This window comes from Manis javanica, chromosome 16 (genome assembly GCF_040802235.1).
Source record: "Manis javanica isolate MJ-LG chromosome 16, MJ_LKY, whole genome shotgun sequence".
Taxonomy (NCBI): domain Eukaryota; kingdom Metazoa; phylum Chordata; class Mammalia; order Pholidota; family Manidae; genus Manis; species Manis javanica.
In genome coordinates, this window is record NC_133171.1 from 34,066,000 (window position 1) to 34,081,977 (window position 15,978).

The 15,978-nt window shown below is 39.3% G+C and overlaps 1 protein-coding gene across 2 annotated transcripts in view; it reads right to left on the reverse strand.

Moving 5' to 3' along the window:
- The window catches only part of PRIM2 (DNA primase subunit 2), a 264,376-nt gene that overhangs the window by 205,738 nt on the left and 42,660 nt on the right, over positions 1-15,978 (reverse strand). For both annotated transcript variants that reach the window (XM_036998378.2, XM_036998379.2), the window contains 2 exons: positions 5,843-5,938; positions 3,776-3,913 (listed from right to left, as the gene is read on the reverse strand). In XM_036998378.2, coding sequence (XP_036854273.2) covers positions 3,776-3,913; positions 5,843-5,938 — 234 coding nt within the window. The remainder of the gene's footprint in view (positions 1-3,775; positions 3,914-5,842; positions 5,939-15,978) is intronic.

Below are 15,978 nucleotides of genomic sequence, written 5' to 3' on the forward strand. Positions count from 1 at the left end.
TTATCAAAAGAGAAGGTAACGTCTGTCTTTTACTAGAACATGTTCAAAAGTCAGACTGATTATCACGAAATTCACACAGTCACAAGAACAAGCTTTCAAATATTACCTGGGGTAAAACTCTTCTATCAACTTCAATTGCCTCCCAACACCATTTATTTTATCCTCTACCAAAATACCTATTTTTCCCCATTTTAGGGCAATTTTTCTCATCATATAAGAATATTTCCAGTAATAAGGCTGAAATTTTTCAGTTACATACTCCAAGGTCCAAACCCTCCTCACTGGAAAAGACAGTAATAAGGAGACCACGGCAATAGGTTTAGATTTCTCCCTCACCAAGCTCTAAAATAAACTCCTTCCCTTCCTCCCAGCTCCCTTGCACAGCTGTCAGGACAGATTACCAGGCAGTAGACTCCATCCATCCTCCTGCATGATAAGGCAAAGGGCTTCTAGACAGCCTCTCACCCAGATTTGGCGCTCACCCACCCGGGCAATGCCAGGCAGTGCCGGAAGCAGCAAGCCACTGTCTCTCATCAAATCCAAAGACACTGATTGCCATAGCTCTCCGCAACCCACCAACAATCAGGACAAATTCATTAAAGGAAGTGTAACTCCACCAAAATGGAACCTAAACAAACCCTCTACCCTACAATTCCATGCCTAGGAATATAACCAAGAGAACTGTGTTTGCCAAAGATGCCCTAGAATGTGCAGAGCGGCAGTACGAGTGATAAACGAAAGAAAGGAAACAAAATCCAAATGCCTATATCCAAAATCCAATAGAATAGACAAATCAATTGTGATAAAGTCAATTAGGATTGGGATGAATCAAAATCATGTGTCACCTAAGAAATAACAAGTGTTGGCAAGGATGTGGAGAAGAGGGGACCCTTGTACACTGTTGGTGGTAACATAAATTGCAGCTACTATGGAAAGCAGTATGGGAGTGTCTCAAAAACTAAAAATAGAAGTGTCATATGATCCAGTAATTCCACTTCTGGGAGTTTACCCAAAGGAAACAAAATTAGTGATTCAAAAAGACATATGCTTTCCTATGTTTATCACAGCATTATTTACAATAGCCAAAATATGGAAGCAACCTGTCTGCAGATAAAGGAGACGTGGTTCATATATACAATGGGATATTTACTCAGCCACAAAGAAGAATGAAATCTTGCCATTTGTGACATAAATGTACCTATAGGGATGCTAGGTGAAATAAGTCAAACAGAGATAAATACTATACAATTTCCCTTATATATGGAATCTAAAAAACAAAACAAATGAACAAGCAAAAAACAGAAACAGACTCATAAACACAGACAACAGACTGGTGGTTACCAGAAGGGAGAGAGGTGGGGGATGGATGAAATAGCTGAAGGGGTGGAAAATATTAGTGAAAATGTTTGACATCTTGATCTGGGTGATGGTCACATAAGTGTATACATGTGTCAAAATTCATCAAGGTGTGCACTAAGATCTGTGCATTTTATGGCATGTACCTCAATAAAAAAGAAAAAAAAAATCATGTGCCACCTGATAGAATGCAGTAAAAACAACAACACAACATTGCTTCTATGGTATTTCTGCTCAAGATGTATAACTTGAATCTAAACATGCAGAAACAAAAGACAAACCCAAATTGAGAGATATTCTACCAAATACCTAGCCCATAAGCATCAAAACTAACAAAGTCATGAAAGTCAAGGAAAAACTAAGAACCTGGTCCAGACTGAAGGAGACTGAAAAGACAAGTGAATAGCACACATGATTTAGGACTAGGCCCTTTCGAATAAAGAATGTGATTGAGACAGCTGGTGACACCTGAACAGGGTCTGAGGAATAGCAGTTGTCATGTACTGATGCTAATTTCCTTATTTTAAAAGTTGAACTGTGGTTATGTGGGAGGACATCATTGTTTACAGGAGTTACACAATACAGCATGGGGGTGATGAGACATCAATCAGGTCAGGAACTTATTCTCAAATAGTTGAGGGAAAAAATTACTGTCTTTTACTTGCAATTTTTTTATAAGTTTATATCAAAATTTAAAACTTTTTTTTCTTTTTTAAAGTATGTTCAAGTGGGGAAAGAATGAACAGGAGGGAGAAGAAGGGAATTCAAAGTTCATATGCTATATTTTTCATCAGCAAAGTACAAAAACTTAAGTGCAGTTTGCTGGAAAAAAATGAATTTATTACTAACTTATAAACTCAGAGTCCTTAACCTCAATATATTTAGACCCTTCATCTTCTACCCATAAAGTAGAAAAAATCTTTAAAAACTGCAAACATCTGCACACATCCCTTGTACATCAGATTTCCAGGAAGATAAAATGAATAGTAAATATATATGTGCCCATTTTTATCAACAAGGAAGGCTTCTTTTCAGAAGTCTCCAGTTTCTCGTATTTTTCAGTCAGAATTCCACTGTATCAGATGCACAGACCAACAATCGGGAAAAGATAAGGAAACTGCCATGGTCAGCCCAAGGCTTATTTCAACCCTCCAGCTTTCTGAAATACAGTGATATTTTGCTTGTCATGGGAACTGGGGACCACTATTGCCATTTAGTGGGGGAGAGCCAGGGATCCCAATGTCCCAAAAAGTATATGGCTATTTCACACAATGTGCTCTCCAAAATGTCAACAGAGACAATATGGGTGAAGAGGGCCAATAATAATAAAACAAAGGAAATGGCCAGCCAGTAGGCAAACATTAGTGTCTGCCACAGAGATTCACAGTAGCAGAAGATGCTACCTTCACCTGTAAATAGATAATGGTCCAGGGTAAGTCACAGCCAAGTAAAGAAACTTGAAAAATATCAATTTTGATGAGGACTAACAACAATAAAAGAATCCCACAGTATTAGGGAGAAAGGAAGACTATTAATATTACTAAGTATCTATTATAAGAGGTGCTTTCATAAATTGCTTCATTTAATAAAACCAGAGTTAATAGTTTAGTCTTCCCCAATGGTGATATAGCTTATAGCTGAATCACACATATTTAGGTAACCCCAGTCAGCAATACAAATTATTTATATCAGAAAATACTATAGTTTTCAGCTCAAAAGGAAAGTCTGGCCTATGTTTATAATGTAATCAGAATAGCTTAAAAAGAGCCACATCACACAACTTTGAAGTTCTCTTCTGCATTAAGTACCAAAAAAATTACATATATATATAAAAAACTAGACAGATTAAAAGGCAACACTGCAAAATGTGTATATTTTTAAGATGTTTATCACTTCAGTGTTAACACTTTCAACAAACCTCTTAAAAAGCATTGCTCGTGTTATTTATTCAACACGGCTACCACCAATTTCACCCAGCAGCAGGCTGTTGATTGTAGCACTGACATATCTCTGTTTTTAGTACTTAACAGAAAAACTTTTATTCTAGAATGTCCTTTTCTGAAACAAAATACCAATTCAGAATAGGAGTTAGAGCCACCATGGGCCGCACTAATCAGGAAGGGCCATATATGAAATCATCACCAAAGAAAACAGATACGCTCTTGAAGAAACCCACTGAGGCCACTCACAAATTAATCAGCTCACCAGTAGTATCACAGGAGAAAGAAAAATAAGAAAACTCACTATGGGTATAGCAACAAATAAAACCTAGTAATTCTAGAATTACAGTACAACATCATAAACTGTTTGAATATCATTATGAAAATTAAATCATTTCTTAAAAAGTACATAACAAAACAATGGTACATAATTGAAAATATGTGTATGAGGAAATAAGGAAATACAGTGAGCCACTCACAGCCAAAGCCTTGGATAGTTTGGCTCTGAATTCATTCAGGATGATTGCCACAATGTCCCTAAGTGGTACATAAGCAAAGCCATCTTCCAAATACACTCTCCTTCCTCGGAACAAATCCAGGGCATCAGCAAAAGGGATCTGAATTCAGAGTGAAATAGGGAAAATAGGTCAGTATGTGTCATTATGAAATTCTCCTGTCTTTTTATGTATCAAGTCTAAACAAATTCTTCCCATGAGAAATTCATTAGTCCCAGCAGATTAAAAAAAAAATCAGTTTATACTCAAAACTAAACTATTAGCTGTAGAGAGAAGTGATAGTCAAAAAGTGTGTTCCCCTCAGAGTAGATATTTAGAAAAATAATAATAAGCCAAGTTAGAATGATTCATTTTTTTTCTTAATGCATAAATTTAGAAATTATAATCCCCAAGATTTCAAACTCTCAGTTCAAGCCCTCTAAGCATATTTCATTCCCTTCATATGATACATTCCACATTTTATTCTGCATCAAGTAGAATTCTAATGTGCATACAATATGTTCAGTCCTGCAAAGTACTAGCAAGTAAAATACTCCCAAATTTCTTCATTTTATGTCTCCGTTCTTTCTCTGGAGAAATATACTGGAAAAACTAATCTCAACACTGAGCAATGGAAATAAGAAGTGTTCAGTTTTGTTACCAAAATAAGTATTTGGCAGTAAATATTTTTTTTAAAACTAATACTAGAATGTACTTCAATGTGCTTTACTTATATTACATACACTTCACTCACAATGTACTATAATGTACTTTAAATACATTTTTAAAACTCCTGTGAACTACTCCAAAATTTTAAGATAGGAGCAGAATATAGTAGCAAACTGTGAAAATCATCCTTACTCTCCGAATATATTTTCTCTTTTTTAAAAATGAGTTAAAAAAAATAGGTGGAATAAATAATCTCCAAATGGCTTATTCACCCAAGTTTTGGAAGAGTTCAATTTAAATGCTTAGGAGATTCTTCTTATTTCCAATGACACCACACAATAAACAAATCATGTGTTTTTCATCAGATGTTTGCTTTATTTGTGGATTTCTACGTCTACAACACAGTCCTCACCCTGCAGGAGTTCACTGCTTCGCTGAGAAAACCAGATAGACACACGTGGAAAGTCAGACAGCTCTACAGGGAAGCATGATGTGACATGGCATCAAACAAGCAGGTGACACATGACAGGTAAGAGGAAGAGGTAAGTGGGTTCATTTCAATAACCAGGCAAGAGAAGGGGAAAGGAGTTTGGAAAGTCCAAGCTCTATGACTGACTAGATTCATGATTTTGGTTCATTTAATAACTGCTTCTATATCTCAGTGGTTAGATATAATAAAACCAAGGAAAGGGGAGAAGAGATGGTATAAATGACCTTAGGGGTCCTTTAGCTCTAATATCCCATGATTCTAGCATATTAGGGTAGTCACAGTGGAAATAAAAATGCCCAAGCAGGAGTAAAAGGTGAGCCAAGGCACAGTAAAGGGAACTGGATGGTATGGGCACAGTAAAGGGAACAGGAATAAATATTGATTTCCACGCTCCACACTTGGAAAGCTGACTGAATGATGACCTAACTGGTAGGAACAGGAAACCTGGAATGGGGAGCTATGTGGAGGCAGGAGTTTAAACTACTGGTAGTCACCAATAATAATCAGTACGTTCTTTCCAGAGGAAATTGTGGTGTTGCAACTATCAAATTTTAAAATCAAGTTCAGCTCTGCCTTCTTCCGTTTCTGAAATTTAGTCCAAAAGCCATTCAAGGGGTCAAGCAAAGTAGGTATTTGTGCTGAGGGGTAAAGGGCAGCGAGATGGCCCAGTGCAACATGCCAGAACCCCAGAAGGTCAAAGAAGGCCTTGCAATGGGACAGCAGGTATGCAGACGTGAAAATGAGCAGGTAGGCAGACATGAAAATGACATCTGCACAGAAAAGAAAAAGGCTGAGTAACAAGAGGCTATACAAATGGGTTAATGAAGTATGTATGTACAGCCCACTGTGATTTATTTAATAAAACCTAGGAAGCATTTCTAAAGCCCACGTACCTTATAAACTGACTCAAACTCCAACTTAACCCCATGTAAACTGGGTGATGAAGCAATAATCTCCTGTTCTCGGATATTCTTCTCTTCGTCACTTATCTAAAAAAAAAAACCATATTTTATACTGTTTAAGAAATTAAAAGTCTTCATTCAATTTCAATAAAATACTTCTGTGTTGTAGTGAAGAGTCCATGCTTCCATAAAAATTTTTAAATCCTGATATCTCAAATCATTCCTAATATGATTACTGAAATTATCATTAATGAAGCCAAAATATGGAAGAACACTAAAATTCAATATAATTTCAATTTCTACACTGCCTGTGTCTGAGGACATATACCAAACTACAGTAGCAGAGAAACAAAGTATTATAATAAGATAGAAATTATAGTAAAAATTCAGGTTAATGAAGACTAAAAAGGAGCCTTACCCCAATTCAAGAGTTATGTTAGTTTATTAAAGTACCAATTTGCAGTTGAGTGGTTTAACTATTTCTCAGTTTTCTAGCCACATAAAACAACTCCAGACTTAGGATGGCGGCGTGAGTAGAGCAGTGGAAATCTCCTCCCAAAAACACATAGAGCTATGAAAATATACCAAAGAAAAATCTTCCTAAAATAGAGACCACAGGACACAGGACAACATCCAGACCACATCCACACCTGCAAGAACCCAGCGCCTTGCGAAGGGGGTAAGATACAAGCCCCGGCCCGGCGGGACCCGAGCGCCCCTCGCAAGTGCTTTTTGGAAGCCTTAAAGGGACGGGCCCCCGTTGCTAGGGAGGCAGGATGGCGGGACCGGTGAGCAGGTGCCTGGGACCGGCACCTGAGGACAAAGAATATCCCGCGTTTCTCCCTGCGGGACCGGCGGGCGGGTGCCTGACACCGGCGCTTGAGGACGGAGGAAATCGCGCGTTTTTCCCCTTTTTTTTTTCTCCTTTTGGCGAGCGCTTTTTGGAAGCCTTAAAGGGACAGGGACCCCAGTGCTAGGGAGGCAGGGTGGCGGGACTGGTGAGCGGGTGCCTGGGACCAGCGCCTGAGGACAAAGAATATCCCACGTTTTTCCCTGCGGGACCGGGGGGCGGGTGCCTGAGACCGACACTTGAGGAAAGAGGAAATCGCGCGTTTTTCCCCTTTTTTTTTTCTCTTTTTTGCGAGTGCTTTTTGGAAGCCTAAAAGGGACAGTGAACCCGGTGCTAGGGAAGCAGGGCGGCGGGACTGGTGAGCGGGTGCCTGGGACCGGTGCCTGAGGACAAAGAATATCGTGCGTTTTTCACTGTGGGACTGGTGGGCGGGTGCCTGAGACCGGCACCTGAGGACGGAGGAAATCGCGCGTTTTTCCCCTTTTTTTTCTCTCTTTTTGGCGAGGGCTTTTTGGAAGCCTTAAAGGGACAGGGACCCCGGTGCTAGGGAGGCAGGGCGGCGGGACTGGTGAGCGGGTGCCTGGGACCAGTGCCTGAGGACAAAGAATATCGAGCGTTCCTTCCCTGCGGGACCGGTGGGTGGGTGCCTTTTGGAAGCCTTGAAAGGACAGGGACCCTGGTGCTAGGGAGACAGGGCAGCAGGACCAGTGAGCGGGTGCCTGGGACCGGCACCTGAGGACAAAAAAAAAAAAAATCGGTGTTTTTTCCTTTTTTTTTTTCCTTTCTGTTCCCTCTCTCATTGCTGCTGTTGTTGTTTTGGTTTGGAGAGTGCTTTTTGGAAGTCTTAAAGGGGCAGGACAGGACACTTAGACCAGAGGCAGGGAATCTGGGGATCTCTGGGCACTCTAACCCCCTGGGCAGCAGGGAGCACAGAGGCCCCTTACGGAGATAAATAGCCTCCCGGCTGCTCCCCCTCCAACGGGGCTCCACCATTTTGGAGGAACAGCCCCAGCCAGGCCAAGCCCACAGCAACAGCGGAGAAAAAACCCCAAAGCAACTGGGCAGGAAGCAGAAGCCCTGTCTGCGCACAGCTGCCCAGCACAAGCAACTAGAGGTCGCTATTCTCCCAGGAGAAGGCCACAAACCAACAAGAAGGGAAGCTCTTCCAGCCATCACTCATACCAGCTCTGCACACTATCTCTATCACCATGAAAAGGCAAAACTACAGGCAGACAAAGATCACAGAGACAACACCTGAGAGGGAGACAGACCTAACCAGTCCTCCTGAAAAAGAATTCAAAATAAAAGTCATGAACATGCTGACAGAGATGCAGAGAAAAATGCAAGAGCAATGGGATGAGATGCAGAGAAAAATGCAAGAGCAGTGGGATGAGATGCAGAGAAAAATGCAAGAACAGTGGGATGAAGTCCGGAAGGAGATCACAGATGTCAGGAAGGAGATCACAGAAGTGAAACAATCCCTGGAAGGATTTATAAGCAGAATGGATAAGATGCAAGAGGCCATTGAAGGAATAGAAGCCAGAGAACAGGAACGTATAGAAGCTGACATAGAGAGAGATAAAAGGATCTCCAGGAATGAAACAACACTAAGAGAAATATGTGACCAATACAAAAGGAATAATATTTGTATTATAGGGATACCAGAAGAGGAAGAAAGAGGAAAAGGGATAGAAAGTCTCTTTGAAGAAATAATTGCTGAAAACTTCCCCAAACTGGGGGAGGAAATAATCAAACAGACCATGGAATTACACAGAACTCCCAACAGAAAGGATCCAAGGAGGACAACACCAAGACACATAGTAATTAAAATAGCAAGGATCAAGGACAAGGAAAGAGTTTTAAAGGCAGCTAGAGAGAAAAAGGTCACCTATAAAGGAAAACCCATCAGGCTAACATCAGACTTCTCGACAGAAACCCTACAGGCCAGAAGAGAATGGCATGATATACTTAATGCAACGAAACAGAAGGGCCTTGAACCAAGGATACTGTATCCAGCACGACTATCATTTAAATATGATGGCGGGATTAAACAATTCCCAGAAAAGCAAAAGCTGAGGGAATTTGCTTCCCACAAACCACCTCTACAGGGCATCTTACAGGGACTGCTCTAGATGGGAGCACCCCTAAAAAGAGCACAGAACAAAACACACAACATATGAAGAACGGAGGAGGAGGAATAAGAAGGGAGAGAAGAAAAGAATCTCCAGACAGTGTATATAACAGCTCAATAAGCGAGCTAAGTCAGGCAGTAAGATACTAAAGAAGCTAACCTTGAACCTTTGGTAACCACGAATCTAAAGCCTGCAATGGCAATAAGTACATATCTCTCAATAGTCACCCTAAATGTAAATGGACTTAATGCACCAATCAAAAGACATAGAGTAATAGAATGGATAAAAAAGCAAGACCCATCTATATGCTGCTTACAAGAAACTCACCTTAAACCCAAAGATAAGCATAGACTAAAAGTCAAGGGATGGAAAAACATATTTCAGGCAAACAACAGCGAGAAGAAAGCAGGGGTTGCAGTACTAATATCAGACAAAATAGACTTCAAAACAAAGAAAGTAACAAGAGATAAAGAAGGATACTACATAATGATAAAGGGCTCAGTCCAACAAGAGGATATAACCATTCTAAATATATATGCACCCAATACAGGAGCACCAGCATATGTGAAGCAAATACTAACAGAACTAAAGACGGAAACAGACTGCAATGCATTCATTGTAGGAGACTTCAACACACCACTCACCCCAAAGGATAGATCCACCGGGCAGAAAATAAGTAAAGACACACAGGCACTGAACAACACACTAGAACAGATGGACCTAATAGACATCTATAGAACTCTACATCCAAAAGCAACAGGATATACATTCTTCTCAAGTGCACATGGAACATTCTCCAGAATAGACCACATACTAGCTCACAAAAAGAGCCTCAGTAAATTCCAAAATATTGAAATTCTACCAACCAATTTTTCAGACCACAAAGGTATGAAAGTAGAAATAAATTCTACAAAGAAAACAAAAAGGCTCACAAACACATGGAGGCTTAACAACACGCTACTAAATAATCAATGGATCAATGAACAAATCAAAATAGAGATCAAGGAATATATAGAAACAAATGACAACAACAAACCTAAGCCCCAACTTCTGTGGGATGCAGCAAAAGCAGTCTTAAGAGGAAAGTATATAGCAATCCAGGCACACTTGAAGAAGGAAGAACAATCCCAAATGAATAGTCTAACATCACAATTATTAAAACTCGAAAAAGAAGAACAAATGAGGCCTGAAGTCAGCAGGAGGGACATAATAAAGATCAGAGAAGAAATAAACAAAATTGACAAGAATAAAACAATAGCAAAAATCAACGAAACCAAGAGCTGGTTCTTTGAGAAAATAAACAAAATAGATAAGCCTCTAGCCCAACTTATTAAGAGAAAAAGAGAGTCAACACAAATCAACATAATCAGAAATGAGAATGGAAAAATCACGACAGACTCCACAGAAATACAAAGAATTATTAAAGACTACTATGAAAACCTATATGCCAACAAGCTGGAAAACCTAGAAGAAATGGACAACTTCCTAGAAAAATACAACCTCCCAAGACTGACCAACGAAGAAACACAAAAGTTAAACAAACCAATTACAAGCAAAGAAATTGAAACAGTAATCAAAAAACTACCCAAGAACAAAACCCCGGGGCCGGATGGATTTACCTCGGAATTTTATCAGACACACAGAGAAGACATAATACCCATTCTCCTTAAAGTGTTCCACAAAATAGAAGAAGAGGGAATACTCCCAAACTCATTCTATGAGGCCAACATCACCCTAATACCAAAACCAGGCAAAGACCCCACCAAAAAAGAAAATTACAGACCAATATCCCTGATGAATGTAGATGCAAAAATACTCAATAAAATATTAGCAAACAGAATTCAACAGTATATCAAAAGGATCATACACCATGACCAAGTGGGGTTCATCCCAGGGATGCAAGGATGGTACAACATTTGAAAATCCATCAACATCATCCACCACGTCAACAAAAAGAAAGACAAAAACCACATGATCATCTCCATAGATCCTGAAAAAGCATTTGACAAAATTCAACATCCATTCATGATAAAAACTCTCAGCAAAATGGGAATAGAGGGCAAGTACCTCAACATAATAAAGGCCATATATGATAAACCCACAGCCAGCATTATACTGAACAGCGAGAAGCTGAAAGCATTTCCTCTGAGATCAGGAACCAGACAGGGATGCCCACTCTCCCCACTGTTATTTAACATAGTACTGGAGGTCCTAGCCACGGCAATCAGACAAAACAAAGAAATACAAGGAATCCAGATTGGTAAAGAAGAAGTTAAACTGTCACTATTTGCAGATGATATGATACTGTACATAAAAAACCCTAAAGACTCCACTCCAAAACTACTAGAACTGATATCGGAATACAGCAAAGTTGCAGGATACAAAATTAACACACAGAAATCTGTAGCTTTCCTATACACTAACAACGAATCAATAGAAAGAGAAATCAGGAAAACAATTCCATTCACCATTGCATCAAAAAGAATAAAATACCTAGAAATAAACCTAACCAAAGAAGTGAAAGACTTATACTCTGAAAACTACAAGTCACTCTTAAGAGAAATTAAAGGGGACACTAATAAATGGAAACTCATCCCATGCTCATGGCTAGGAAGAATTAATATCGTCAAAATGGCCATCCTGCCCAAAGCAATATACAGATTTGATGCAATCCCTCTCAAATTACCAGCAACATTCTTCAATGAATTGGAACAAATAATTCAAAAATTCATATGGAAACACCAAAGACCCCGAATAGCCAAAGCAATCCTGAAAAAGAAGAATAAAGTAGGGGGGATCTCACTCCCCAACTTCAAGCTCTACTACAAAGCCATAGTAATCAAGACAATTTGGTACTGGCACAAGAACAGAGCCACAGACCAGTGGAACAGATTAGAGATCCCAGAAATTAACCCAAACATATATGGTCAATTAATATTTGATAAAGGAGCCATGGACATACAATGGCAAAATGACAGTCTCTTCAACAGATGGTGCTGGCAAAACTGGACAGCTACATGTAGGAGAATGAAACTGGACCATTGTCTAACCCCATATACAAAGGTAAACTCAAAATGGATCAAAGACCTGAATGTACGTCATGAAACCATTAAACTCTTGGAAAAAAACATAGGCAAAAACTTCTTAGACATAAACATGAGTGATCTCTTCTTGAACATATCTCCCCGGGCAAGGAAAACAACAGCAAAAATGAGCAAGTGGGACTACATTAAGCTGAAAAGCTTCTGTACAGCGAAAGACACCATCAATAGAACAAAAAGGAACCCTACAGTATGGGAGAATATATTTGAAAATGACAGATCCGATAAAGGCTTGACGTCCAGAATATATAAAGAGCTCACACACCTCAACAAACAAAAACAAATAACCCAATTAAAAAATGGGCAGAGGAACTGAACAGACAGTTCTCCAAAGAAGAAATTCAGATGGCTAACAGACACATGAAAAGATGCTCCACATCACTAATTATCAGAGAAATGCAAATTAAAACTACAATGAGGTATCACCTCACACCAGTAAGGATAGCTGCCATCCAAAAGACAAACAACAACAAATGTTGGCGAGGCTGTGGAGAAAGGGGAACCCTCCTACACTGCTGGTGGGAATGTAAATTAGTTCAACCATTGTGGAAAGCAGTATGGAGGTTCATCAAAATGCTCAAAACAGACCTACCATTTGACCCAGGAATTCCACTCCTAGGAATTTACCCTAAGAACGCAGCAATCAAGTTTGAGAAAGACAGATGCACTCCTATGTTTATCGCAGCACTATTTACAATAGCCAAGAATTGGAAGCAACCTAAATGTCCATCGGTAGATGAATGGATAAAGAAGATGTGATACATATACACAATGGAATACTACTCAGCCATAAGAAGTGGAAAAATCCAACCATTTGCAGCAACATGGATGGAGCTGGAGATTATTATGCTCAGTGAAATAAGCCAATCGGAGAAAGAGAAATACCAAATGATTTCACTCATCTGAGGAGTATAGGAACAAAGGAAAAACTGAAGGAACAAAACAGCAGTGGAATTACAGAACCCCAAAATGGACTAACAGGTACCAAAGGGAAAGGAACTAGGGAGGATGGGTGGGCAGGGAGGGATAAGAGGGGGGATGAAGAAGAGGGGTATTAAGATTAGCATGCATGGGGGGGAGGGAGAAAGGGGAGGGTGGGCTGCACAACACAGAGAGGACAAGTAGTGACTCTACAACATTTTGCTAAGCTGATGGACAGTAACCATAATGTGGTTGTTAGGGGGGACCTGATATAGGGGAGAGCATAGTAAACATAGTATTCTTCATGTAAGTGTAGATTAAAATTTAAAAAAAAAAATAAAAAGAAAGAAAGAAAGAAAGAAAAGGGGGATTACTCCTTAACAGGATAAAACTATTGGTAAATCAAAGATCAACGCATGCTTTAAATATCCTTAATGTTGATCACTTAAAGGGTGTCAGATGATCAGCTATGGAGGTACTTTTTTCTGATAATATTCCTTTCTCTTAATTTAAAAAAAAAAAAAAAAAGCAGTTATTGTGTGCTGACCTCCAATGAGTTCTGCACAGTGGTATAGAGGGCATGTCAAAGTGTGGGCAAAGGATCTGTTTGTTTCTATGCAGAAGATCAAGGCCTAGCTTGGATACCCAGAAAATGAACTAAGATACGATATGAGGAGGAGCTTCCGGCATCAGCACTCTCTGGGGGACTCGTGCCGGGGGATGATCATCAAAAAGCCTCCACAGGGATCCGGACGATGCTGCAGTTGTGGCTGCATCCAGCCCACCGTCTCCTGGACTTGCCATAGGAATGAGGAGGGAGATGTCTAGGCTGGCATGTGCATACAGTGAGACAACGAATTTGACCGGATCTGTACTGTTGGAACTCAACCAGGAGTTGGGAGGGGTGCAAGTTGTAGCACCCCAAAATCTCATGACTATAGACTATCTATGGTTAAAAGAACATATGGGATGTGAACAGATCCCAGAAATGGGCTGCTTTAATTTGTCTGATGGTTCAAGTACAGTTGGACAATATCCATCATATCATAGATAAATTTTCACAAATGCCTAGGGTGCCTAAATGGTTTTCTTGGCTTCACTGGAGATGGATGGTAATTATAGATTTGCTTTGTTTATGTCACCGTATTCCTATTATGTTAATATGTGTGTGCAAATTAGTTAGTAGTTTAAAACCTATACATACTTAAGGTACTCTACAAGAAGATATGTCAAAGAAATAATCAATCCTCCCATGTTTCCTTCATATGCTACATCTATAGCTTTTCTTCTTCCTTCCTAATTACAACCCTTAAATAGAATTCGTGCCTCATATCGAATTTACCGAGTATCATAATTCCTCCAGGTGGTAAAGATACCTCGAGACAAGTGCTGGGCATAGAAGCCACAGGGCATAAATCTGCAAAAAAGTAAAAAGCTAACCTTTGCAAACAATATGGCTTCTCTCTCACTTACCAACTTTACATTTCCCTGTATGGCCCCAGAAGATGACTGGTTAGCCAGAGACGGGTAAGATTCCTCAAGGGAGGAACAACCTAAGACAGGCACAGTCGCAGGGGGGCCATCAGGTGAGAATTTGGGGATCAACAGAGGTGAGGCTCAGAACCTCACCCCCCCTGCTTTGAGAGAAATCTTCTGCATCCGTGGATGTCTTGCTGCCCTTGTCTAGCCTGGATTAATACTTGGTCCATAGGCACACACCTGATCATCTGATCATCTACATTTGCCCTCTTAGAGCACTAAACTATGTTTTCTACCTTTATCTTGCATCTACCTACCACTTCAGCATTTTATTAAAAATAAAAATAATAATAATAATAGGAGAAATGTGGGATCAACATATAAATCAAGTACAAAAATCAAACGAATATTCATATTTGACCTGATTGTTTATAGGTCATAATGCATGATCAAAACCAAAAGTTTCTGTGATGAATGCCCTTGTAATGTTCACCATGTAAGAATTTATTCACTGTGCAAGAATTCGTTCACCATGTAAGAACTTGTTTGTTATGCTTCAGAAGATTGGAGACTGACGAGAATTAGGCTTGAGATGGATTAATGATTGTACATTGAGCATTGACCCCCCTATACTGAATTTTATTGTTGTTAACAACCATTTGATCAATAAATATGAGAGATGCCCTCTCAAAAAAAAAAAAAAACAACTCCAGACTTAAAACACTAGCTTCTCTAGGAACAACTACAAATCTTTATTATCTCAGATTAATTAGGGCTTTAAAAAGAAAAGAAAGATCTGACTAGGTAAAAATTTTAAACTTTTATGGAGAAAAATAAAAGATTTGTAAATGAAGCTGAAGAATAAATGACAAACCGAGGGAGGTATTTACATCTTTTACAACCAAGTTACTCTCAATAAACCCCTAGGTAGTAGTGCCTAAGTACAGTAATACAGAAGTAAAACACAGCCAATATTCATGTAAGTGAAAATAATCAAAGCAAATGAAAATAATAATGTGGTATACTTTACACCTATTAAAAATGTCAAAAGTTACAGTGCTAGTTCAATCTTTGTGTAGGGCACTTTGACAGGAAATATCAAAAAGCCTTAAAACATGCAGACACTAATGATTTTATGTCCAGAACTAATTGTAAGTCATAACAGGACAAATATACAAATAAGAACAATTTCTCTTTATCACAATGTTACTTATAATAAGAAAAAAAATTAAATGTCTAACAACAGGTATTTGGTTAAATAAACTGCTATAGAACTTGATGTTTTAGTAAAGCAGGCTATATTATTCAGAACAACCTTTCACAGAATTCAAAGAAAAAACACTGACAAGAACTTTTAAAGCATCTTTAAAACACAGAAGATATCTATGTGTAGATATAGAGATACATGGATAAAATGTCAGGCCCATATAAAGTGGGGTATCTAACAGTGGGCCCTCCTGCTCAAATGCCACGGGGTAATCAGGGGAATCCCAAGCCTTGAACTTAAGGTGGTCCCTGATTCAAATGCCCCAGACACCTGGCAGCAAACTCAGTCCTCTCTGGAGAAAAAGACATTCACAACATGCCTCAAAGGATTCCTGCAAATACGTATTCAAACACAATGTCAAGCACAGTGCATTTTAT